This window comes from Peromyscus eremicus, chromosome 4 (assembly GCF_949786415.1).
Source record: "Peromyscus eremicus chromosome 4, PerEre_H2_v1, whole genome shotgun sequence".
Lineage (NCBI taxonomy): Eukaryota > Metazoa > Chordata > Mammalia > Rodentia > Cricetidae > Peromyscus > Peromyscus eremicus.
In genome coordinates this window covers 124,540,464-124,566,818 of record NC_081419.1, presented here as the reverse complement: position 1 = coordinate 124,566,818, position 26,355 = coordinate 124,540,464, and the positions used below count along the sequence as shown (strand labels likewise).

The 26,355-nt window shown below is 39.5% G+C and overlaps 1 protein-coding gene across 1 annotated transcript in view; it reads left to right on the top strand.

The window, feature by feature from the left end:
- Positions 1–8,650: 8,650 nt before the first annotated feature.
- Rad21l1 (RAD21 cohesin complex component like 1) overlaps positions 8,651–26,355 on the top strand; it is a 28,163-nt gene continuing 10,458 nt past the window's right edge. Inside the window, exons 1-11 of the mRNA XM_059261603.1 lie at positions 8,651–8,761; positions 11,018–11,193; positions 11,539–11,668; positions 13,527–13,620; positions 15,781–15,887; positions 18,981–19,151; positions 20,948–21,040; positions 21,895–22,008; positions 23,182–23,408; positions 23,786–23,882; positions 24,998–25,122. Of these exons, the coding sequence (XP_059117586.1) occupies positions 11,050–11,193; positions 11,539–11,668; positions 13,527–13,620; positions 15,781–15,887; positions 18,981–19,151; positions 20,948–21,040; positions 21,895–22,008; positions 23,182–23,408; positions 23,786–23,882; positions 24,998–25,122 (1,302 nt within the window). The 5' untranslated portion in view covers positions 8,651–8,761; positions 11,018–11,049. The remainder of the gene's footprint in view (positions 8,762–11,017; positions 11,194–11,538; positions 11,669–13,526; positions 13,621–15,780; positions 15,888–18,980; positions 19,152–20,947; positions 21,041–21,894; positions 22,009–23,181; positions 23,409–23,785; positions 23,883–24,997; positions 25,123–26,355) is intronic.

Below are 26,355 nucleotides of genomic sequence, written 5' to 3'. Positions count from 1 at the left end.
CATTTCTAGTGACACCACTTCTACCCTCTGCCTGTTCCAGCTTCCCACAGCTGGCCCCACAGACCAAAACACCCTGCCAAACCCCTCTTCCACATTAATCTTAGAAGTAGACCCAGGGCCCTGCAGCTGCTCCTCTGTGAGATATTCTCCCTGCTCCAGGATTCTCCACCTAAAACCAGTTTCAGTTCTGATGCTAGGTCAGAACAAACTGAGAAAGTCCAAGTGCTGGGAACAACATCCTGCGCACAGGTTGCAGAAGGCTGGGGATTGAATCCATCCAGGACTGCCAGTGAGCACCAGGGGGAGCACATAGATCATGCTACTCGAAAGGAAAAGCCAAGGCCTTTGTCCACTGAGGAGAGGAGGGAACAGAGGTGACAAACAGATGCATCAATGTGGTCAGATGTTAACCACTCAGGGGCAGGAAGAACAGCAGTTCAATACAAGAAACCCAGAGTGCCTTGAGGCAGCGGGGCAGGGCTCACACTGGACTGATGATAAACGATCAGGTTGGGTCCTGGTCTTGAGCCATTCATGCATGACACATGACCATGTATGCATCAATGTGTACAAACTGCCCCAAACTTCAAATGACAGCAATCGTCTTATGCACAGCCACTGCTGACTGGTGTAAACCATCTCACCTGGGCCTGGGAGTTGCCTGAGCTCTGCCCAAGCGGGTCTCCCTTTGGGTTTCTCATGTGGTTACAGTCAGATAGGCCTTTGGCTCTACACATCTCAAAGACAGATTCATTCGCAGGTTTAGCAGGTGACACTGGCTGTTGCCCGGGGCCTTATCTGAAGCTGTCACACATGACCCTCACATGGCCTGGGTTTCCTCACAGCACAGGATTGAGCTCCTTTAATTCATAACTGGGATGTCCTTTCTAGTATTATTTTTTTTTTTTGCATTTTCTCAGTTCTTTCTCCATTGGCAATGAATTCCACTGCCCTGCTGTATGTGTGCACGCAGTATATATGTGTATACATGTTCATAGATATGCAAGTGTGTGTGCATGTGTGCAGAGGTTGACATCCTGGTCTTCCTCTGACAACCTTATTGTTTTCTGAGACACGGTCTCTCACCAAACTGCTCATTGACTTGCCTAGACTAGCTGGCCAGCAAGATCTAGAACTCTGCCTGTCTCTGCCCTGCCAAGGCTGGGGACACAGACACACACGACTGCCCCTGGCTTTTGTGTGGGGTATGAACTCAGGGACTCATGTTTGCACAATAAGCACTTTCCCAGTGAGCCATCTCCCTGACTCTCCTGTTACTTCTTAAAGTCGAAATCTGTAGAGAAGGAATCTGACTGGTCATCTCCACTTTTAATACATGGACAGGATGATGGGTAAGGTACAGGTATATCACCTTCTTCCTCAATATATAGGGAACAAAATCAGATCAATTAAAAATGAAGGTTTTCACACTGGGCTGCCTGAGTTTGAATTCCAAGCCTACTATTATAGGTTTTGCCATCTTGGGTAAGTAATAGAATTCTTAAATTTATTATTAATTTTCAAAAAATTGTGTTGGGGTATGCGTGTGGGTATGTACATGTGAGTACAGGTGCTCACAGAGACTAGAGGTGTGAGGCCTTCTGGAGCTGGAGCTACAGGTGATTGTGAGCCACCTAGTGTGGGTTCTAGGACTCGAACTCAGGTCCTCTGGAAGAGCAATATGTGGTCTTTGACTTTTTTAACGTGAGTGTTTTGCCTGCATGTATGTCTGTGCACTACATGCATACCTGGTGCCTATGGAAGTTAGAAGAGGGTGTAGGATTCCCTTGAACTGGAATTATAGATGGTTATGTGTTACCATGTGGGGGCTGGGGATAAAACTCAGGTCCTCTGAAAGAGCTACAAGTGCTCGTGAACACTTAGCCAGCCTATCTCCAGCCCAAGTAATATAATTTTCCTGTGCTTCTGTTTGTTCCTCTGTAAAGTGGGGATAATAAAAGAAATGGCCTCAGTAGGACTCTTGAGCAAATGCAGTGTGTCAGCACATTCCTGGCACATAAGAAGAACTCAGTATATCTTTAGCATTATTAATGGAGGATGAGGAGATGGCTCAGTCAGTACAGTGATTTCATGCATAAGGACCTGAATTCAACCCCCAGCACCCATATAAAAAGCTAGGCACAGTGCACACTCCTGTATTCTGATGAGGTGGAGAAAGAGGATATCTGAGGCTCCCTGGCCAGTCAGTCTAGCTGAATCATCAAGCTCCAGGTTCAGTGAGAGACTCTGCCTCAAAACATAAAGTGGAGAGCAATTGGAGAAAACACCAGATGTTGACTTCTGGCTTTCACACAAGTGTACACATATGAGAACGTGTATACATATACACAAAATAATGACAGCTAGCTTTTTTTAACCTTTATTTATTTTATTGGGGGCAGGGTGCATGTATGTCATAACTCTCATGTGGTGGTCAGGGGATAACTTGCAGGAGCCAATTCTCTTCTTTCATCATGTGGGTTCTAGGGATTGAACTCAGGTTGTTCTGATAGCCACAGCTTTTATCCACTGAGCCATATCAATGACCCTGACAGTCAGGGTGATATAGTAGTTAAAGGTACAGCTTTACTGCCTGTCTTCCAATCCCAGCTCTGTCATTTACTAATTGTGTGCTCTTAGGCAAGCCATTAAACACTCTGTGCCTCAGTTTACTCATCTGTAGAACAAGGCTAATACTACGTGTCCTCTGAGGTTGCTGTGAGGAACAAATGAATTAATACACATGAAGTATTCACACCAGTGTCTGGCACCTAATAAGGACTACATAAGTGTCATACAGGCTACTACTCATTGTCACCTTGAATCATCCACTCTTACTTCCCGTACCATGTACAGCACTGGAGTGTGATCATATTGAACTGAATCCAATCAACATCTCTGTAAGAGTGATTTACAGCCCCATTTTTATGGGTGACTAAATGAGCGACAGGGTGACGCAAAGTCTCAGCCCCATGTCCTGTCTAAACAGAGCTCCTGTCATGCTGCTGAAGCCCTTATCAGTCACCGTGGAGAGGCATGCCACGGGACAGAGGAGGCAGAGGTGCCAGGAAAGCCTGGCTCCTGTCCCTTCCTTCTACTAGCATCTGGGGTAAAGTGGTCTTTGGCAATTGTAAATGGAACTCTAGGATGACAATGCTGAAGCCAGAACCTGGTGTCCCCAATGATGCATCCCCTTCCTACCCTCAGCAACCTCAAATCCCTAGTTCCTGGGTGGCACCTCTACCCTGCTCTCCTCTCTGTCCTGTTTGCCCCCCACCGCAGCCTGAAGTTCAGCTCTTTCACCGAGTAAAAGTCAGTTTTCCTAGCCCAAGAGCCAAGTGTTGGCCAGGCTGAATCCCTCTGGAGGCTCACAAGGAGAACTTGTCCCTTGCCTCTTGCTGTTTCTGGTGTTCCCGTTCCTGAGGCCGCATCACCCTGGTTTCTGCCTGTCTTCTGGAAGCTTTCTACAGTGGGGTTTATGACCTCTCCCTCTCTTCCTCTCATGAAAAAGCCAATGGTTCATTTAAAAACTCCTTGCTGCCAGGGCTAGCACAATCCACATGCAGGGGGCCCTGGACTGGATGCCCAGCACCACAGAGAAAACACAAAACACATTATTGTGTACGAGGCACTGTTTGGAACTGTGAATGCAGCAATGAATAAAACGGGTAGAATTCATGTTTCCATGCAGCTAACACTCTAGCTTTCTGGTTTTTGAGTCATGCATCCATTCATTTACAAGTACGATTCTGATCATTTGTTTCTGAGAATACTAGGGCCTGGAGCTTCCTAAGCCATGGCCATAGAGGGGATTCTAAAGACTAGAAGAGCCCAGGAAGGCAGGGGGAGGAGGCCTAAATGGGACAGACTCCACCTTAGAAAATTTAGGTCGTTCGTCAGGAAAATGAATGTGATGTCGAATATACAGAATGGGATTAGGAAGGGAATGGTGTGTTAGGATGAGGGCAACAACAAGTTACAAAATTTCAAAAGCTGGTAAACATCATAAACAGCATAAAATATAGACATGGTGCTATGGCTGAGCTCTTAAATGTCACCCATGAACTGAAGCCTTGTTTAGCAGCCTGTAGCACTACTGGAAAGGAAGGGAATCTTTGGGAGACAGAGCCTAGTGGCAGGAAGTTAGGTGACTGGGAACAGTCCTTGAAAGAGATATGAGGACCCTGGATATCTCCCCACCCCACCCCACTCTCACACTCTCACACTCTCTATCACTTTCCCTCCCTCTCTCCCTCTCCCTCCTTCTTCTCTCCCTTTCTCCTTCCCTTCCCCCCAGACCCAGTGAGGTAAACAAACCTGCTGCTCTTCCAGGCCTCATCACCCTGTTCTACCTCACCAAAGCACCACAGCAACATGGATTGAAACCGCGGGTCAAAGCAAAACTTTTCTTCTTTTAAGTCGATTGTCTCAAGTATTCTGTCACAACATTGGAAAATTAACACATAGTTTTATTGACTGGATGATATAGCTCTGTATTAATTTCTACTTTTTTGCTGATTAATCATGACAATGCTTTTGTTGTATTATTTTCTATAAAGAGCCTAGGGAAATACTTCTGTCCTACAAGGTTAACTTCTTATGTGTGGATAATCTGACAGTTTTCTTTATGTTGTAAAGCTTAATGACATGTTAATTCCTAGGATTGTTGTGAATTTGGGGAAATTGCTAAGCTTCTTTCGTATTGGAACTCTTAAGTCTTACTGTATAAGTGACTAATTCTAAATATTCTTTGAGCTGACAGCACTTTAACCAGCTGATTTTTGGTGTCCCCACTGTAATGATATATTATGAGCTGTCTGTTTTCTTCATCCATGCCAGCATTTCATGTCAAGAAATAGAAAAGCTTAACTCTTTCTCAGTACATTTATGACTCACTCCTTTTTTTGAGACAGTCTCACTGTATAGTCCTCCCTGACAATGTAGACCAGGCTGGCCCCAAACTAGCAGAGATCCACTTCCTTCTGCCTCCTGAGTGATGGGATCAAAGGTATGCACTTTCGTGCTCAAACCTGATTCTCTCCTTTTCATTAATTGATTGATTGATTGATTGATTAATTTTTGAGACAGGGTCTCACTATGTAACTCTCTCTGGCTGTCCTGAAACTTTCTGTGTAGATCAAGCTGACTTTGAACTCACAAAGGTATGCCTGCCTCTGTCTCCCAAGTGCTGGGATTAAAGGCCTGTTCTACTATGCCAGGCCTTCCTTTAAATTAATTAGATTATTAAATGATCAATAATATACTCATCATTTTGACTTGGAATGTATCTGCTTTTCTTAATGAATTACTAGTCCATTATGCTCTGCAGGACATCTCCTCTATAGGCACCAGACATTGCCAAGGCAGACACTCCACATAAGATTTGACCTACTACAATGAAATCATACAACAAGCACTCCTATTGGCTGCTTGTAGTATTGCTACATGTCTGTGCTCAACAAGCACAAGTCTGTGCATTTTGGGTTTTGTTGTTGTTTTAATTAGAAAGGAAGAAAATTATATATTACACCAATGACTGTATATGCTGCATTGCCAGAAGATTTCTGTTGGGTGTATCCATGCACATTTATTTATATGTGTATTCCTGCATGCGAATATGGGTATGTTCCTGCCATGACAAGTGTTTAAAGATCAAAGCAATGTTTTTTTTTGAACCGTGATAGGCCTCTCCACAGATGCAGCAATCTAAATCAGACCAAATTAGGAAAAGGTCCAGTTTAATGGGTAAAGTGTTCCCGGGTGATTCCCTGGTTCCCAGCAGAGAGGAGACAGGATGAGAGACCAGAAGAACCACATGTCTGTTTTCTGGGATGCAGCTTATATACCCTGTGGGAGTGGTCTTGAGCCTCTCTGGTGGAGGAGCTGTGTTTGGCGAGCTTTGAAGGGGCAGGTTTGGGGAAAGAGATGGGAGAGGGGAGTTGAGATGGATCTTCCACCAGAACATTCCAGACTCTTTGGGTATAGGGATGCCAGGGTGCCAGGGGTTGAGGTGGAGCTCCCACCCAAACACAAACGACAACCCCGGGAGTGAATCCTCACCTTCCATCTTTTTTGAGACAGGGTTTGTTGTTTTTCAGGCTAGCTGTCTGAGAGCTTCTGGGTGTTCACCTGTCTTCACCTTCCATTTCTGTGTAGGAACACGGGAGTTACAGACACTTATACCGTGTGTCCAGTTTTTACATGGTCCTAGGGATTTGAACTCAGGCCCTTACACTTCATGGCAAGTACTTTTACAGACTGAGCCCCAGGTTTCTGCTTTAACTGGCCTTTATGAGAGCCAAATCTTCTTAAGTTATTGTGTCTGATGATGAGAAGTGTTTTCCATAGACTAGCTTCCAACCTTGTTTCCGGCCCTGTGTACACACTCCTGATGCTGAGTATTAACATAGTTTTTGCCCATGGGATCCTCCTTCACGTGGAGGTTGAGTCAGCTTAGTGTGTGATAGTTGCGTATCTAGAAGCCATTCCTATACTAAGATGGAGAGCAATGACTTAACATAGATGGAAACTGACAGTGGCCCATACGCATGGATCTCTTTGAACCTAAATTAAATGTGCACTCAAGTCTGTCCTGGCTGCTTCCTTTGTTTCACCAATGTAGTGGGACAGGGAGTTGGAGTGAAAAAAAGACATTGCTCTTAAAGGATTACAGTTAAATATAATCCCCAAAAGCTTGCAGAAACACCTGGCCATGGTGGTGTAGGCAGCATCAAGGATGTCTCCCAGATATTTGCTTGAGTAATGGCTGTAGCATCAACCCCAAGGTAGGAAATGGGAGCTACACTTGAATGTGAACCCTGTTTCTATCATTCCCAATGATGTGACCTTGGAAAGTTTCGTTTCCTCTCTTAGAGATCTCCTTATTTCACAAAAAGAAAAACTAGTAACTACTATGTGGTTGTTTATAGAGTAAATGGGGCAATCTCCTCCTTCAGGAAGGAGCCTGGGCCATGTTCACAACCTCATACTGGCTATCACTGTTTCAAAATGTATTATTGATACTTATTATGAAGCTCAAGAGAATTAAATTAGCATTAGATCATTATGTTCCGGTATGATTTTCCTCAGATTCAAGCAAATGGCTTTAGCTATTGAAAGTTATAATTCAGGCTGAAAATGTTTACAAAACTGGGGAGAGGGTGAGTCAGTGTGAATGATCTTTTAAATAATAATAGCAATAATAGCCAATATTTGTTAAGCACTTATGACTGTGGGTCCTTTACATACATCATCTCAATAATTCTTTTTTTGCAATTCTCTTTGGTGTAGGTACTTTTATTATCAACATTTCCATTTTACAGATGAGAAAAACTGAGGTTCAAGGGGATGATGTCATTTTTTTGCAGGGACCTCGAGTGTGACAGGAGTAGCAAGTTGACTATGATGACTCCATTTTGGTACCTCAGACGACCTTTGTCTTGCTGAGTAGAGTGCCAATAACTAACTGTAAAGGAGAATTTAAGAAAAACAATTCCGGGAAGAAAAACAACTCCAAGATGTGGGCTCCTAGCAATGGTCAGCCTGACCTCACTATTTTTGCTAATCACATATTTTAGTTTTTGAAACTATGTGCTTGCAGGTGCAGGAAGGGAACCTTAAGGAGTTTCCAGGCAGGATGTAGTAGTTCTCTTGCTTACATATGGACCCTAAGAAAGGCTCGGGCGCACTTGGGTCCAGAATACCCAGGCACAGTCATCAGTCGTCTGGAATAAAGACTTTGAATTGGCTCATAGATTGTGTTTGAGTGGTCTTCTCTAGTGAGAGCCTTGCAACACGAGCTTGTAAGTGAAAGCGATTAGCACGCAGCCTAAGGAAGTTCAGAAAGTTCTCACCTTTTACAGTAAGACCATAGGGCCCAAAACCTGAAAACCTGTCTCCGATCTATGTACCCTTGCAATTTTGTCAGAGATCTGCTCCTTTTAAAAAAAAATTATTTTATTTTATTTTATTTTTGAGATAGGGTATCTGTATGTAGTCCTGCTTGTACTGGAGCTAATGTAGATCAGGCTAGCTGCAAACTCATGGAGATCAGGCGTATGCCACCACACCACCGTGCCTGGCTCTGTTCCCAGAATTCAAGTACAGATCCTGAGCAGGTAGGCTAGGTCGGATGCCCACTCCTCACGCCTCAGCTCTGCCTTCCAGCCGCCCTGTACACCGGCTCCTGCAGTTTCAACCTCTCATCCATCACCACACGCCCCGCCCCCTCCACGCCACACCCTCACGCCCCGCCCCCTCCACGCCCCTCTCGCCCCGCCCTCCACACGACCCCTCCCACCGCTCATCACAACATACCTGACTCAGCGCCACACTCTCGCGCCCCGCCCACCCCTCACGCCCCGCCCCTCCCACCTCTGGTCGCCCCAAGCCTTACTCACCCCGCCCCCTCGCGCCTCCGGCCCTCTTAATCTCTTAGGCTCCGTCCTACGTCACTTTACGCCACGCCCACCCACACCACGCTCCTCACGCCTTATCCCGCCCCTCCACGCCCGGCGCCCCGCCCACCTCTCCTCAGCACCGCACACTACTCGGCCCCGCCCCGCTCCTCACGCCCCCGCCCCGCCCTTCACGCCCCCGCCCCGCCCCGCCCCGCCCCTCACGCCCCGCCCTTCACGCCCCCGCCCCCTCACGTGCCAGTGCCCACTTGGAGCCTTCACCCGGCAGCCCGGAGCGGCGGGAGACCTGCGTCCGGGATCCCCCTCGGCGTGAGGCGCTCCACAGCTCAGACTCTACACTGAACGTAGGGCGGGGCCTGCGAAGCCAGGCAGGCTGGGGGCGGGAGGCGGGCTGGGTGAGTTGGGGGTGGGGGGTGCAACTCAGAATTCTCTGGGCTCCTTCCTGGCGCCCAGCCCTGAGGCCCGCCTGAGGAGACGACCTGGTCCTGCTCTGGCCTGGGCTTCCTCTCAGCGTTCCCATCACCCCTGGCTGCGGCTCGACCCTCAGCCCCTCCACCCCTGACCCCTTCCCTCAACCCCAGGCCCTCCTGTGGGGCCTCGCCCTCCCCTTGACCTCACACTCTCTCCTCAAGCCCTCCCATCCTCCTCCCCTCAGGCCCTGCCCTCACCTCGGACCCTCACCCACCAGGCTTGCTTGCAAGGCCCCTAGACACCTGCCCAGGCCACACCTCCTGGCCTTCCCTTCCCTCTCCTCCCTTCCCTGGATGGGTTTCCAGGAATCAGTCCCATCCCCCTGCTCCCGCTTCCTTGTGTCAGCCTTGGCCTTACCTTGCACGAAGTAATCTGTACAAAAACTAAGGGGTATTGGCGGGATGGGGAGGAGGAGCACCCGCGGGTGGGGTGGGGATACATGCTCAGTAAAGCAGCGTCTCCAGAATGTAAAATCCCAGCGTTTGGCTTTTTCTCTTATGTATTATTTTAATCTATTACTGAAAAATTATTTTAATTGTCTCACACTTGAGAGCATTATATATATATATATATATATATATATATATATATATATATATACATATATATTTATTTATGGGGTGGGTTCGAGACAAGATTTTTTCTGTGTAGCCCTGGCTGTCCTAGAACTTGCTCTATAGACCAGGCTGGCCTCGAACTCAGAGATCCACCTGTCTCTGCCTCCCGAGTGCTGGGATTTAAAGGCGTGTCACCACCGCCTGGCTGGGAGCATTTCTTTTTAAACTTAGGTTTGGAATCAATTCCAAGACATTGAAAGGAAATAGAGCCATTGCAGGGCGCAAGCCATAACCATATCGAAGTGTCTCCTTGGGGACTGTGGTTTGGTACATAGTGTAACCTTTAGTTTGATTCTTGTGGTGGAAATGGGCATTGATCAGAGTTGACCTACGTTTTTAATTCTGTGGCTGACTTTATGTTTGCCTTCATTTTGGCTCAGTGTTCCTTTTTACCAAAACTTTGGGTAGGAAAAAAGCTTCTATGGGGCAGTTTCAGATGAGGTATGAAATCATTAATTTGTACTCCAAAAGTAAAAATATGACATCTCTTTTCATTTTTTACTTTGAAATAGAGCCTTATGGTCTCATCAGCAGTGCACACTGTAAAAATATCCATTTATTTCCTGTCTTTTTGTTAAGCAAAAATTTTAGCCTTACTCCAAAATATTAAAATTCAGTGGTGGTTTCTTTTTTGACTTCTGATTCTTTTTCTGTGCATTCTTTTCTTTTTTCATTTTATAGTCCTTTGGAATTCTGTTATTTTAGCTTCAACATTAATATATTTATTAATTTATTAATAATTAATTTATTAATAATTAATAAGCCAGGCATGGGGTACATATGTGTAATCCTAGCATTTGGAAGAAGAAGCAGGAAGTTCAGAAGATCCAAACTACCTTGTCTATAAGCAAGGCCCTATTTCAAATAATAATAATAATTAACAGTTAATAATATTTTGCCTCCTAAAGAAAAAAATTAGGTTACACACCTGGCTATAAATTAATGATACAACATCCAATTCTTAATTATTAGGAATCAGATGACCTGTTTCTTGGTTTTGTCCACTTCTTTTTATTGTTTCCTGTTTCTTCTCCCCCCCACCCAGAAACCTTCTTGTAACTATTTTGTTACTATATTTTATGTAGAATAAAACAAAATTTGAGAAAATTGATTAGAATACATTTAAACTGGGTGTGGTTCACAAGTTTCTAAACAGGGCTTTAGCCTTAGTTTAAATCATATTCTAAATGAGATTTTCTTTCTTTCTTTCTTTCTTTTGGTTTTTTGAGACATGATTTCTTTGTGTAGCCTTGGCTATCCTAGAACTAGCTCTGTAGACCAGGCTTGCCTCAAACTCACAGAGATCCACCTGCCTCTGCCTCCTGAGTGCTGGGATCAAAGGTGTGCGCCACCACTGCCCAACTGAGATGCTCTTTTTTAATGAGACAGTAACATTGGATTAGGAGATAATTTGAGTATTATTTTGTAGAATTAATGACAAGTTTTGCTCACAGTAAATGAATACTAAAAAAGTTTTCTTATCAAATTTAAGACTTTTTTTGTTCTCTCCAGTTCCTTGAATATAATTAAGGAATACAGGCAACATGTTTTACACTCATGTGCTTATGAGCAAACGAGGACCACTGGCCAAAATATGGCTTGCAGCTCACTGGGAGAAGAAACTCACAAAGGCCCATGTGTTTGAGTGTAATCTAGAGATAACCATTCAAAAAATTATTTCACCTAAGGTATGTTACTGATTAAAATTATAATTTGTATGAGCCATGGCTGCTGTATAAGAATTAAAATATATTTCCAAGACAGTTTTTCTTCTCAAATGATCACTTTTAATTCTCCCCTAAATTATTGTCTATACAAAGGCACTCCAATATGGCATTTAAGTGAAGCATGACTTTGCTGAATAAGCAAAAATAAAAGTCAGTCATTTTATATGGTGAGGTGAAAAGTGGTTTACTTTAATAAGAATACAACATTTGCTTTTCAAAGAGAAATTACAGTTTCCTTAATTTTCAAAGAACAGAATTTACAAACCTAATGTTTATTATTCTAATGTTTTAAAAAATTATTCAAAGGTGAAAATTGCACTCCGAACTTCAGGACACCTTCTTTTGGGAGTTGTTCGAATCTATAATAGGAAGGCAAAATATCTTTTGGCAGATTGCAGTGAAGCATTTCTTAAGATGAAGATGACATTTCGCCCAGGTATACATACATTGTTAATTTGTGTCACTGTTGATTACTTTCATCATTTTTGTGTTGAGTGGTCTCTTTTTTTTGGGGGGGGGGGTTTCGAGACAGGGTTTCTCTGTGTAGCTTTGCGCCTTTTCTGGAACTCACTTGGTAGCCCAGGCTGGCCTTGAACTCACAGAGATCCGCCTGGCTCTGCCTCCCGAGTGCTGGGATTAAAGGCGTGCGCCACCACCGCCCGGCGAGTGGTCTCTTAATTAGCAGCATGCTGTATATAATGAATATAAACTTCATTTTGACTGAATCTTAAGTTTCCATAAAGATTGTTCTTTTCCTGTGTTTATAGGAAATAGTTATACTGTTCAAAACTTTTATATTTTATGTATTAATATAAAAAATATACTTAAAATCATCCCAATTGTGTAAGAAACCATTATACTTTTTTTTTTTTTTGGTTTTTTGAGATGGTTTCTCTGTGTAGCTTTGCACCTTTCCTGAAACTCACTCTGTAGCCCAGGCTGGCCTCGAACTCACAGAGATCCGCCCGCCTTTGCTTCCTGAGTGCTGGGATTAAAGGCATGCACCACCACCGGCGGGTTCCCAATACACTTACTTTTAATGGGTTATGTAGTTTGCCATACCTGTTTTTGCCTTTATGAGAGTAAAATTAGAATCTGACCAAATGTAAATATTGATAATGTAATTGTTTTTAGAATTCTTGAAACTCTTAAATTACATGGTAATTATGAAGTAATATCAAAATCCCTAGACATTCTGCAGTGCTATATATTTATATGTGTTATAAATATAATTTCTAAAAATTTTAATTTACATAATATCTGTTCTACTTTTAGATGTGCATCATTTTCTACCTTTGTCATACTTGTTTAGATAAAGGTCCTTCCTCCATCCCTAGTCTTCAAAGCTCCCTAAAGGAATCATCTTTATCATATACATTTTCCTGATCTCTTACAGTACCTGTGTTAGTGCCTTTCATATACCATCCCTCCATCAACATTTGTGGACTCTGACTGATAGCTCTTTTTTTTATCTTTCTCATTTTAAATAGTTTTAGAATCTTCAGGTAGATTTATATACTTACTGGCTATGTTTTATTTGCTCATTTATTTATGTATCCCACAAATATTTATTGACTCATGCTTTGTGATTAATATGTTAGGCTTTAGAATACAAGGACAAGAAAGATAAATAGTACCTTTTCAGTCTAATGAGGAACTCAGATAAATGAAAATGTTTTAAAAACTTAGTATAATAATTACAGATTGTGGTCATGCTGGGATTAAAGGCATGTGCTACTGCACCTGTTAGTGGTCATGTTATAAAGGAAACTAAACCAAGATCTACAACTGAAAATAACAGAGGAGTTCATTTTACGGGTTAATTAGGGAAAACTTTTGTGAGGGGATAAAAGTTAAACTCACACTTGAAAAATGAGACGTACTTTGTACATAAGTAGTGACTGAGGGAATGGCAATATAAGCAAATGGAACTATAAGTACAATATCTTGAGTTGAAAAAATGCTTGCCTTTTTCAGGGAACACAAGGCTAGTATGTCTGTGGAGTACAGTGATGGGGGAGAATGTCCATAGATGATGTATGATAAGAGTGTAGGGCTACAGAAGCTCCAGTCAGAAATTTAAATTTATTGTAGTGAGGAAGGTCTTTAAGCATGAGAATTATCTGATCTGTTTGCTTTTGGAAACTGTTATTCTGTCTACTTCAAAAAAAGTAGACTGCTGAGGGACAGAAGTGGATATAGGGAAGCACATGAGAGATGATAAAGATTTAATTGGAAGTTTAATGTTTCATAAAGGATTACTGCTTATTATGTTTCTTTTTCATTATTTTCAGGACTGGTTGACCTCCCAAAAGAGAATTTTGAAGCGGCTTACAATACTATCACATTACCGGAAGAATTTCATGATTTTGACATCTATAATATGAAGTAAATTATTTTGCTTTCTTTTTTTCATATTCAGATTTAATGACAGCAACTTCAATTAGATAACAACTAAACAAATACAGTTGACAAAGGCTTAAATTATAGTGTGAAATTTGAAAGACCAAAAACAAAAATGTCTCATATTTACTGAATGTTAGTATTGACAGTATATTCATCTAGTAAATACTTATTAAATAAATGCCTTTCCTATGCTAAGCACAATTCTAGACATTGAAGAGATAACAATGAAGAAAATAGTTCCTGGCCTAATGAATCTTATATTTTAGTTGGTATAGATTGATAATAAATAAATATGCAATATGAAGATAGATAAATCTTAAAACAAACAATAGGATTGTCAGGAAAGGATTTTCTGATAAAGTAAGAACACAAGCCTGAAGGAGCTAAGGGAGCAAACCTATAGTAACACAGAAGAGTGTTCCAATGGAAACACCCAGTGAAGTAAAAAGTCTCTGAGGAAATAAGGCAGATGAAAATACGTGGAAAGGCTATAAGACAGAGTACGCTGGGCATGTTCAGGAACAGCAAGAAAGCAAGTGAGATGGAGTGGAATGAAAGGAGGGCTGGGTAATAAATAAATGAGGTCAAAGAAGGAGCAGAAGATGAGGAGAGAGGGTTTGTAGCCTACAGTAGAGCTTTTATTTTGCTGGGAGTGGAAGCACAGGGAAATTTTGAATAGAGAATAGAGGAGTGACGAGATCTCACTTGATCTCAGCATGTTCCCTCTGGCTACTTCACTATAATGGGGGGAAAAAGGAAAAGAAAACTTGTCCATATGAAGTAATATGTAATTAGTTTTCAAACTTCACTTCATTAAGATGGTAGCAGTTAAATCAATGGATATCTGTGAAAGGCAGAGTAATAATGATATGTTGATGAATTAGGTGTGGCCCTAAAGAAAAGAATGACTATTTGATTTGGAGCATGTCTTAGTTCGTATTTCTATTGCTGTGAATAGACACCAGAATCACAGCAACTCTTATAAAGGAAAGCATTTAATTGGGGCTGGCTTACAGTTTCAGAGGTTTAGTCCATTATGGCCATGGCAGGAAGCATGGCTGCATGGCTTGAGTCTCTGAGACATCAAAGCCCACCCCTAGCAACACACTTCCTCCAACAAGGTCACACCTACTCCAACAAGGTCATGACTCCTAATAGTACCACTTCCTATGGATCTATGGGAGGTTTATTCAAACCACCATAGGACATAAAATGGAGTTACCACCTACTGAAACCAGGATAACTAAAGGATGATAGGTTGAAGAAAGAGAAAGAAGGAAGTAAATTAGGTTTTGGACAACATATAATTTGGGTCTGAACTCATGTATATATTTCTCTAAGTTCACATGTAAAAACTTAATCCCCATGGTGATAGTATAAATGATGGGAGCCTTTGAAGTGGTAAGGTTTTGAAAGGAGAGGGCCCTTTTTAATGAGGTCAGTGGCATTATAAAAGAGCCTGAGGAAGCTTTCTTGTACTTCCACTATCTGAAGATACAGTATCAAAGTGTTTTCTCTGGAGAATAGGCCTGTACTAGACACTAAATCTGTGGTGTCTTGATCTTGGCCTTCCCAAACTCTAGAATAATATGTAATAAATTTCTTTTTATAAATTACCCAGTTCTTGTCATAGCATTAACAAATTACCCAGTTCTTGTCATAACATTAACAAAGGAAGAGAAGACCAAAGTCAAGATGCCATAAATTCAGAGGCGTTGCTTTCTGGTCTTACTACATCTTCATATGGTATAAGGATCAAGATGGTAGTGTGGGGCCGTACAAGCTCTGTTCATGAAAACAGAACCCTCAGACTTGGTTACTTCCTAAAGGCCTCATCTCCTAATAGCATCACACAGGGATGTAGATTTCAGTATTTGGACTTGGAGGGAACACAAGCATTCAAGCCATAACAAGAGTGACCCTCTATTCAAATGTACAAGTAAGGTAGCAACTAAGAACCACCACTGGATTTAATAATCTGAAAATTATTTGTATAGACGTGTCTAAAAGTTCATGTGCATAAAAATACTATTGATAAAGTAAAAATCCTTTTATTATAAACTAATTTTAAGGTTTTTTTCCCAACATTTTGTAAAACCATAGTGTGCTATACATACATTTCCTAAATATGTTTCTCTATAGTGATATTGATGCTTCAGAGCCCATTGCTCAGAACCAAAGCAGACCAGAGGAAATCACACTTAGAGAAGAATATAGCAATGATCTACTTTTCCAAGATGGGAGCTTTGGTGAGAATATTTGAGAAACCAAAATTATAAGACATCATCAGTGATATTTGCATTTTGTATGAAAACAGTGGTAATAGAGATATCTATAGAATGAATGTTTTCATGTATAAATGTAGTCTCCAAAATTTTTTCTTCTCTTTTTTCTGTTCTAGATGCTAATACCCTCTATTAGGGATATTTCTTTATCATTGTACAACCATTTTTTTGAATTTCTATTATATATCAGGTGCTGTCATAGACAAGAACAGTACTAATATTTAAAGATGTAAGTTCTAGGTCATGGTGACATATGCCTATAATCCCAGCTAGGGCTTTATAGTATGACCCTGTCTCCCTTCTTTCCTCCCCCCCCCCAAAAAAAAGAAAAGTAGTTTCTGCCGTCAAAGGAGAGATATCTAGATTAACAGATGGTATAGTTAATATATATATATATATATATATACACACACACACACACACACACACACATATATATATGGTTTTATATGTATGCTGCATAAAATTCCTTCACATGTATTTTGTCCAGTGTATGATGAGTATCACTTATAAAATAACAGATTTAAGTCACCTTGAGAATGAAGAGAAAGAAATGCTACCACATTAAATAATGTACAGCTTGATTATGAAACATGCAATGATTTTTGAAATGTTAAAATATGTTTGAAAAAGGTGTATGGTTTTTTGTTTTTTGTTTTTTTGCTTCTTGTTGTTTGTTTGTTTTGGTTTTTTGAGAGAGGATTTCTCTGTGTAGCCCTGGCTGTCCTAGAACTCGCTTTGTAGACCAGGCTGGCCTCGAACTCAAATCCACCTGCCTCTGCCTCCATTACTGGGATTAAAGGCATGTGCTACCACACCCAGCTACTGATTGATTTTTTTTTTTTAAATATCTGAACTATCTCCCATATCTTCTTTTTACTTTCTTAGCTGCAATGTTATACTACCTTCCTGAAAATCTTCCTCCATTTTCTTCTCGTATTTTACACATTTCTGCAAGACTAATTGTCTTTAAGTACTTTTTTGTCCACCTTTTATTCCTCTCCCTAAGCACCTTGGGTTCCTGTGACTGCATCAAACCTCTGATATTCCTCTCCTCATTGCCTTCTACCAATTCACCATTCTTTATCAATTTATCAGCCTCAACATAGGCATTTTCCTCTACTGAAGAGTATGTCTTACTATCTAACCAGTTCTACTTAGTTGTTCACAGTTCTGTTATCTTATATAATTCAGAAAAGTGGAGAAACATATCAGTCTGCAGTTCTAGGTTTGAATCTGGACTGTTTTCTATCAATTGGTTTGTGTACTCAGCAGATGACCTAACTGAGCCTCATGGCCCTGTCTGTAAAGTTGAGATCCTACTAGCAACATCACAGATTATTTTCTTTATTCTTGCCTTATGTCCTCTCCACCAACATGTGATTTTCCCCAAAAACCTTAAGAAATGTTTTATATTAATCTATCCTATTATTGATTATAATGTAAAATTGAAGGTTATGATTATTTCTTCTCTGTAATCTCAGGTTAGATAGATAGATTGGTAGGTAAGTAAACAGACAGACAGAAAGACAGACACAAATGACAGTCTCACTACCTAACCCAGTCTTCTGTAGAACTCAAATTGGCTTGCTGCAGCCTTCTGAGTGCTGGAATTATAAGTATGCAGAAAAATAACCAATTTACTCTCAGACTTTTGAAATGCCCAACACTCAGAATTTAGTGTCTGTTCTTGAGTGTTATTCTTTGGTTGAGGAAGGTTGGTTTTCCTTTTTGGAAAAAGCTGCCCCTGAATAATATAAACACATTCTTAGTTCTTTCTCAAAAAATGATTAAGTCCATTTAGTAAATCTGTTTTTTAAGAGTTTAAATTTCATTTATTTTTATTTTATGAACATTAGTGTTTTACCTGCATGAATATCTGTGTGAGGGGGTTGGGTCCTTTGGAACTGGAGTTATAGACAGTTGTGAGCTGCCATGTGGGTGCTGGGAATTGAAGCCAGGTCCTTTGGAAGAGCATTTGGTGCTCTTAACCTCAGAGCCATCTCTCCAGCCCCCATTAAGCAAATCTTTAATCCATTGTGATGTAGGTCTATATATGAATGTACAATATGGGTGATACTTTATGATTTTCTTTGCTGTATGAAAATTAACATGGATTATTGGGAGAGAAAACCATCCTCTGTCTACAGGGTTCAGAATCCTGGACATAGTGACTTTAAAATCTAAAGGTTCGAAAGAACATGCCAGAGCTGACTTTGGATCCCCTGTAGCTATTAGTATAACCTAATGACGAATTAGATCTGGCTCCAAGCCTTTCAGTGATGTTTTATTATTTGTTCAATGAGTATTATGCCTTCTATTACATACTACAATTAACTAAGTGCTCAGTTAATGTTAACTGACTGGCTGTGCTCTTTTTAGTGTTCTATCTCCAACTCCTAGTACATTCTACAAATATTTACTGAATTATTATTATAAGCCCATTCTTTAATATTTTAACAAACATTTGGGGGGGGCATTTCTCTGTGTAGCTCTGGCCATCCTGGAACTTGCTTTGTAGACCAAGCTGGCCTTGAACTCCCAGAGATCTGCCTGCCTCTGCCTCTGCCTCCTGAGTGCTAGGATTAAAGGTGTGTGCCACCACTGCCAGGCCTTTTTGTTGTTGTTTCAGAGACAGTGTTTCTCTATGTAGTCCTAGACAGATTTTCCAAATTCTTCTTATGTATAAACTGTTCAAGCAGTTGTCTATATAAAATGACATGAAATAATACTTGGTCAAACAGAATGTGTCCTACATAATGTATAGGGAATCAGTCTACTCCCATGGCATTTTGACTTTCTAGGACATGACTAAACTATAAGTACAAACTCTACTGAATGCTCTGGCATTTTTTCCTGTTGTATTGGGAGAGTATTAAACTTGAAATCTATGTTGATTAACTGGGTGTCTTCAGTTGGATAATTCAATAATTTTAAAGCTTTTATTTTCCTCATAGAACGAGGATGAATTATACTAGATGATATATTAGTTTCCTCTAACTCTAAAAGTATATGTTTCTATGATTAGTTTGTCACTAATGGTATACATTTATATAGGGGATGAACCTGAACTCCTCAGAAGACATAGCCTCTTTGATGACAACATATTAATGAACTCCAGTGGTCTCGTAGTTGAACATAGTTCTGGAAGCCTCATTGAGGAAAAATCTTTGTTCTTTGACAATGGAGATGGATTTGGAGATGAAGGAGCTGCAGGAGAAATGATTGGTATGCTTTCTGGCCATAAAATATCAAATATTTATTTTAATCAAATCACTGTAATATATGTTTTGTTACATTAAATTGAATTTTCAGATATATATCTGTGCTTGTAGGCCAAATTATTTTTCACATACGTTTTCAAAGTCTATATATTTAGTCTAGGCCTAAGTTAATAGTCATCTGCTTAAAGACATTTCTATAGAAGCTATTACCTTCTGTCTATTTTTATTTGTATCCTTAACCTTTGGAAAGAAGTGAGGTTACTATACTCTTCACAAAATGTACTAGATTATATGCTGGTTACATTGTCTTCTTTAATACAAATTGTGGAATAGATATTCTTCAGGGTCAGTGTAGCATTTTATATTAAAATTACAATATTAGTATAAAATATACATTTTGGAGAGACTGGAAAAACAAAAGTATGTATTTTAAAGATTATTAGTTATATGAAATACATTTACAGATTTTTTTTTCAGTTTGCATTAAAAGTCCAGTTATCACCCAGGCATGGCAGCTCATACCTGTAATCTTAGCATTTGGGAAGCTGAGGCAGAAGAATCATGAGTTTAAGGCCAGCCTGAACTATATAAGGAGTTCTAGGCCAGTTCACTACATAATGAAACCCTATCTCAAAAGAGAAAAGGGAATAGGGAGCAAAGAAAAGAGGGATGGGAAAGAAAGAAGTGTGGTTACGCTTTGTGTAAATCAGGGCTTCTTAAAACTTTTTCCATCCACAACCCCCTTTTGCCCAAGAAATTCTTATGTGGTCCTGGGTATACAGGTATATAAATATGCATGTAAGGGATTGGAGAGATGGCTTAGCAGTTAAGAGCACTGATTGCTCTTCCAGAGGACCTGAGTTACTAGCACTCACATTAAGGCTCACAACTATCTGTAACTCCAGACCCAGGGAATCCAAGGTCTTCTATGGGCACTGCATATGTGTGGCACACAGATGTACATACAAGCAAACACCCAATACACATAAAATAAAAAAAACACATTGTAAAATTTAAAAAAAAGTCCATACAAACCAAGTGTTTACTGATAGTAAGCCAAATAAATTTATTCTAAAAATAATTGTTTTGTATACTATATAATTTTACCATTTATTAAAATAAATATTTATGAAATTGAGATATATGCTTACTTACTTTTACATTAGAAAAACAAAATCTCTGCTAAAGCTTTGATAATCCAGGATATAGAACATTTTCAGTGTTTTTCAAAGTTGATCAATATTTCGATTTTAGAATTTGTAATGCTGAGAACACTGATTTGAATAAATAGTTGTACAAGATGATAGAAGTATGTTTAGTTATAATCTAAAGATGTACTAATTTGCGAGGAATAATGGTAGGAAAATATTAAATGTCTTTATTTACTATAACTAAGTCATGTTTCTGTTAGAACAGAAAATGTACATATAGTAAAAGCAATGCAATTCATAACATATATTAATCTTTAATCTGTGCCAAGATACTTCAGGCAGTGTGTTTGGCATTGTAAGGCACATGATAGCACACACAGTGCAAAGTGCACGTTGTGTGTTCAGAACCAAGGCTGCAGTGAAGTGGCGGAGTGAGCTATGTGTGAACACTGCCAGAAATAATTTTGATTTTTAATTGGTTTTCCTTGTTGCCAAAATTTTCACAACACCCCAACCCCTCCTAATTGAGTTATGTGACCCCCATATGGAGTGAAAACAAATAATTTAAGAAGGAGGAATATAATGTCTTGTGTAAACTAATGCTAGTAAATGTTTAGTAAATAAAAAGTATTTATTTATGTTTTTAAAGACAATCTATTGCAAGATGAGAATACCCTTTTAGAAGACATATATTCGAACAAAGAAACGTCTCTGCCTCCTGAGCTTCCCAGTAGTATAATGGGTATGTTGAAGTCTTTTGCATATAAAATGTATACATTCTGATGTTTGGAACTTCTAAGTTTCAGCAGCACTGTAATGAAGAACATTGTCCTTCAGATTCTCTTAACCTAACACTAGACAGTGTAGAGTGTAGAACAGGAAGTTAGATTCTGAAAAAGTAGCTAACCAGGATTGGCTTTAGTAATTCATATTTATTCTTCTCAAGCAGTATGCTTTCAAATCCAAAAAAATAATATGTTATATCAGAAGAAAAATTATCACATTATGTGGCTTGACCGTTGGTATACAGTTGAGAGAAGTTATAATTTTTCAAGTGAGCATATTTTTCTCTACTTCAAATTCTTACCAAACTACCTCAGATGAGTTGATGCCTTTAAGATTTTTTTTCCCGTAAGTATTAAAAGTATAATTATCCTCTTTTTTGTTTTTTCACAATGTTTGATGTTACATTTGCTTTCTGGCACAATAATCAAAATTTAAAATATAAAAATTATTGGGCAATCAAAACTTAGCTATTGTTCTTTATGAGTCAATTGATGGCTCAATAGAACATAGATACTTTAGTTGTCATAGCAAATTTCTATCGGTCAGTTTTTTGTTTTGTTTTACTTCTGTGTGACTGTAACCTAAGATATCTCATACGTAAATGAGGGTGATGCCATTTGACTCACTCAAATGTTGTGGGTCCCAGACCATTTATTACTGAACTTCTTTGCCTCTGTAAAATTCATGACTCTAAGAATTTATGTATCCTCCCAGCTAGTAGTATTCCCTCAATTATTTTTTATACTTTATTTCTCATATTGTCTTCTAATGTGTAGCATAGTCATATGCTTCTGTTTTTGCTTTTATTAGTAGAACCAGGTAATTCAGATGACCAATACCTACCTGAAGACGAAAAAGTAGATGAAACAACATTGTTATCAAATGAAGAAGAAGGGTTTACTCTTGACCCAATTGATGGTTTAGGTAAGAGGTTTCGTGTTTTTATTTTTCCCTTTGGTACCCTGCTATCTTAATTGCTTTGAGATATGCAAACAATCCATAGAATGTTATAGAAGGCTGCCAGCATGATAATAGCATTGGGCATTAAATAGGAAAAGAGTATGAAAGAAATCAGAGATAAGTTTTTCATCACATCTAGTCCTATTCAAATCATATGTCCAGTTTGGAAAACTGGAAATTTTTTTCTTTATTAAGAAATTTTTTTATTCATTTTATATACCAACCACAGATCCCCCCTCTCATCCCTCCTTCTGCTCCCTCCAAGCTTCCCCCCTCCTCAACCTACCTCCCCTCCCCTCCTCCAAAAAGGTAAGGCCTCCTGTGGGGAGTCAGCAAAGCCTGGTATATTCAGCTGAGGTAGGTCCAAGCCCCTCCCCCCTGTATCAAGGCTGTGCAAGGTGTCCTGTCATGGGTAATGGGCTCCATAAAGCCAGCTCATGCACCAGGGATAGATCCTGATCCCACTGCCAGGGGGCCCCTTAAACACCAACAAGCTACACAACCATCTCACTTATGCAGAGGGCCTAGTCCAGTCCCATGCAGGCTCCACAACTGTTAGTCTAAAGTTCATGAGTTCCCACTAACTTGGTTCAGTTGTCTCTGTAGAGGGAAACTGGAAATTTAAAAACTGAGTTCAATTCAAAACATTTTCAGCTTTACTAAAGAAAAGCTTGACTTCTACCTTCTGTGTGGTATGGAATTAGCTACCTACTTTGAATTCATACATGAATTTCAGTGTGGGGAGGTGAAGTACACTGGAGAGATACACATTAATGTTTTGAAACATTATCCTGTTACACATTTAAAAAAACAGAAAAGAAAGAAAAGAAAAGGTCCAGATTCTTTAACTGCCCATTCCCTCTTTGCCATGTTTCTTTAGTTGCCCACTTAATTAACAAGTGAACAGAATCCCTCCTAAGCCCCTTCAAACAATACCTTGAAAAATATATCAGCTTTTGACTGCTCAGATACTCTAACTTTGCAAAAACCTTGCAAAGCTTATTTTCAGAAAACAGAAGGATTTCTTCCCAGTGCAACTTTTCGGGTTATTTGTGATATACTTTCCTTAGATATGTAGTAGCCTAGAATATCATTTTACAAAACTTTCTAAGTCCATTTATACCTGTTTCTCTCTAGACATTGCTGAGAGAAGGAAAAGGAAAAAGAGGAGGTTGCTCATAGATCCAGTCAAGGAGATAAGTAGCAAGACTATGCATAAGCAGCTTACTTCCTTTGTGGATACTCTCATGGTTCTGGACCTTGCACCTCCCACACAAAGACTGATGATGTGGAAGAAGAGGGGAGGAGTGGATACACTTCTGTCAACTGCTACCCAGGATCTGATTCATGATGAACTGAAAATGGTAATTGTTTCCATCCTTTTGCATGAATATGATGCTTGTTTCTAAATTAATATGTTCATATTTATAATATAATTAGACATGTGGGAAGAAGAAACCATTATTTTAAAACTTAATTTGTTTAATAATTGTGTGTAAATGGCTTTTTTCCCCCAAGACAGGATCTCACTATATAGCTCTCACTATCCTGGAACTTACTACATAGATCAGGCTGGCCTTGAGTTTACAAAGATACACCTGCCTCTGCTTCCAAGGCGTGCACCACTATGCCCAGCTTGAAAAGTTGTGTATGAATGGCCTTTACTTTCTAGCATATGTGCTTGTGCTTTATTGATTTGCTTTACTAATATAAAATCAAGAATATAAATGTGTTTTTACAGTTGTTTGCAAAATGCTTCCTGTCCTCTGACTTTAAACTTGCAAAATTGATACAGAAGGAGTCAGTAAGGAAAGAAGTGGGAATGAAAAACATTCTAGGTAAGATTTCCTAATTCTGTTAATGTCAAGGGGAATGTTATGTTAACAAAAATTGAACTTTATGTTTCAGAATGAAAACTAGGCTCAAATACATATTTTCAAATATAACCACTATTTGTAGAAGAGTATTTTAAACTTAAAATATTACCTTAGTATGGCACTTTTCCGCTTTTCATATTAATTTCTGCCCCAAGACTTCACTGAAAAGATGAAATATAGGCTATTACTGATGTCACAGACCTGTAATCCCACCTACTCGGGCAGAAGGATTGCAAATTCAAGGCCTGCCTGGGTTATAGAGCAAGTTCAGAGCCAGCCTGGCCAACTTAGTGAGACCCTGTCTCAAACTAAAACACACTAAAAGGGGCTGATGGTGTAGTTCAGTGGTAGAGTACTTGTCTAGAATGTGTGAGGGCCTAGGTTTAATCCCCAGTATTCTCTCTACACACATACAAAAGATTTTATTTATTTATGTTTATATTTATACACACACAGTGTGGATAATTTTTCTCTCTCTAACCTCCTCCACCCTGAAGACAGTATTCATCAACTCTTAGAAAAGAAAGTCTTTGTGTCTAGCAGAATAATGTTTCACTTAAAACAACCTAAAACTTAGATAGTGATAAGAACAGTACGTAAATATTACAACTACTCTGAGACAAATATCACCATCTGCCTAGAGTAAAGTTCACAGAATGTTAATAATCACTCATTATTGCTGTGACAATTATAAAGTAATGAAACCAACTTATGTGATGAATAAAGTTCCTTTTCCCAGTGACCATTTCTGAAGTCATTGGTATTTACAGAATAGTACACCACAATGAGCCTAAACTGTGCCTGTTGTCCTGTGAGTGAATGTGTGAAAGTGAGTGAGTGAGTGAGTAAGGATGACTGGAGGATGATGGGGAGTGGAAATGATAAAGAAACAGAGGAGGGGAAAGAGAAGATATAAATTATGTGAGATGCAGGGGAGTATGAAAAAGTTGTGCACTCCTTATTTAAATTCTTGGATTCTAAGTTACTGGCCACAAGTTTTCTTTTTGAATAGCCATATGCTAATTCAAGTTTAAAATGCACTTTCGTAACATTTTCTTTACTTCCTTGTAATTAAGAGCTCTCAGTGATAGAAGAGCCCAACTCCCACAGAGAGTTAGATCAACCCCAGTCTTGGAAGGATGTGATTGTTGAATCTGTGGGTAGCTTTCAGGAAGACATCAATATGAATATTAACTCTGAGGTAAGTTAGCCAGAGATAATCATTGAAATATTTTTTATGCAACTCTAGTAAAGTAATATTGAGAGGCTGATACATACTCTTACATATATTGTTCATATTTCATCTTTTGTTGTTCAACAATTTCTCAGTGTCATTACTGTTATAAGATAAAAATATAATTTTAATCTGAAAGACAGTATTTCTTTAAAGTTTAGGATAGTGAATCACTAGATAAGGTAGTTTCATACTGAAATAATATTTTATGTAGCTTAGTAAATGAGTGATTGTGCTTGAATCTGGTTGTATATTGAAAAACCTTACTAAGCCCTACATTGAATGAGTTATGGGGTCTCCTAGAACTCTAACCAGACGTTTTTTATATTGTTTCTCGTCATAAATTCACCCATATTTTTCCTCTAGAACAACATTTTAAACTTCCCAACTATCTTTACCTTTAATTTGAAAGACTACCTGAAAGTCTATGACCAAAACAAAATAATTTTGTCACTCTGAAGGAACAGGAAAACAAAAATTTTCTTTGAGGACAGCTTTTATTTGAAAAGCTTGACTATTTGAAAACAGAAATTTTAAAAAATATTTTTAAATATTTTTATACTAAAATATATAAATAAATATAATATAAATTTTTATATTAATTAAAAATATAGCCGGGCGGTGGTGGCACACGCCTTTAATCCCAGCACTCGGGAGGCAGAGCCAGGCGGATCTTTGGAGTTCAAGGCCAGCCTGGTCTACAGAGTGAGTTCCAGGAAAGGCGCAAAGCTACACAGAGAAACCCTGTCTCAAAAAAACAAACAAACAAACAAAATATATATATATATAAAGTATATTCTCTGTTGGGTGTGGAGGTACATGTCTTTAATCCCAGCACTCAGGAGGCAGAAGCAAGCGGATGTCTGAGTTTGAGGCCAGCCTGGTCTACAGAGTTCCAGGACAGCTAGGGCTTCCTAGAGAAACCCTGTTTTGAAAAATAAAATAAAACACTTTGTCACTTAAATATTAGGGTCTTACTTATAAAAATAAGCCAATGCTTTTCAGGTCTGTTCCCTCATCATTGTAATTTTTTTTTCCTGTGAAAAAAGAAAGGCTTTTATTGGGGTAAGGAAACACACACACAGGAGGCACAGTGAGAAAGACTCCCTGCAGAGCAGAGAAGGGGGAAGCTTGGGAAGCAGAGCCCTCATCATTGTATGTTGATTACCACTCAGAGAACTCAGCTAACCCACATTGAAA